The 814-nt window shown below is 50.9% G+C and overlaps 1 protein-coding gene across 1 annotated transcript in view; it reads right to left on the bottom strand.

Moving 5' to 3' along the window:
• Positions 1 to 390, bottom strand: part of PAAG_11700 (hypothetical protein) — a gene marked incomplete at both ends in the record, with an annotated part of 2,268 nt that extends 1,878 nt beyond the window's left edge. Inside the window, one exon of the mRNA XM_015847298.1 lies at positions 206 to 390. Within this exon, the coding sequence (XP_015703087.1) occupies positions 206 to 390 (185 nt within the window). The remainder of the gene's footprint in view (positions 1 to 205) is intronic.
• Between the last annotated feature and the right edge of the window lie 424 nt (positions 391 to 814).

The following is an 814-nucleotide window of genomic DNA, read 5'->3' as shown; positions in this document are numbered from 1 at the left end:
ACAGAGAGAAAGAAAGGAAAGGAAAAAAAAAGACCATCCGTGTGGATACCACGGGGCTGCGACAGCGAGGGAAGAACGCACAAGCAGAGGAGGTAACGAAAGAAGAACCAAATCCAGCGGAGAGTAAGTGGAAAGAAGTGGAAGGGAAGGGAGGGAAGGGAGGGCAGGGACAACCCCAGCAATTAACCGCAAGAACAAGACATACCTCTGGGCAGCATCGACGGGGCTCGAAGCCTGCCTTCGACTTCCATCGGTGCTGGTGGTGGTTTTGAGAGTGGCATTATTCGAGCGCATGGCTGGTCTCGATGTGGCAGAGGAGGAATTCTGAGGCATGGAATTGTTGCCCGACGCTCCGTTAGCAGAGGAGACGGCGTTGAGAGTCGAAGTCATCGCTGGGCTAGGACTCGGACTGGGTGCGTGAGAGGAAAGGAGGAGAAAGGTACAGCGGTAGCCGTCGTTGTGGCGGTAGTGCTCTGTAGTTTTTTTTAAGTCAAAATATACGCGTCCGTCAAGCTTTGGAGAAAAGCCAACTAGGCTAGTCAGGCATAGGTAAGTAATTTAGTCCGTCGTGGTGGTGGTGGTGGTGGTGGTGGTGGTGGTGGTGAGCACGTAGGAGGGAGAAGTCCAGAGGGCGAAAAGGCACGGGGGCCCACACCGCTAGGCGTAGAGTTTGGGACACGGGCAGTGGGGGACAAGGAGCAGAAAATAAACGGAAAGGGAACAAAAAAAAAAAAAAGAAAAAAATAATGATAGATGTAGGCGGAGCCCTCTCGCTTGTTTTCTTGAATTTTTCTTATTTTTTTTTTTTTTTATT

The sequence above is a fragment of the Paracoccidioides lutzii genome, assembly GCF_000150705.2.
Source record: "Paracoccidioides lutzii Pb01 unplaced genomic scaffold supercont2.8, whole genome shotgun sequence".
In the NCBI taxonomy this organism is placed as follows: domain Eukaryota; kingdom Fungi; phylum Ascomycota; class Eurotiomycetes; order Onygenales; family Ajellomycetaceae; genus Paracoccidioides; species Paracoccidioides lutzii.
The sequence above is the reverse complement of the archived record's forward strand: the minus strand, read 5'-3'. Positions and strand labels throughout refer to the sequence as shown.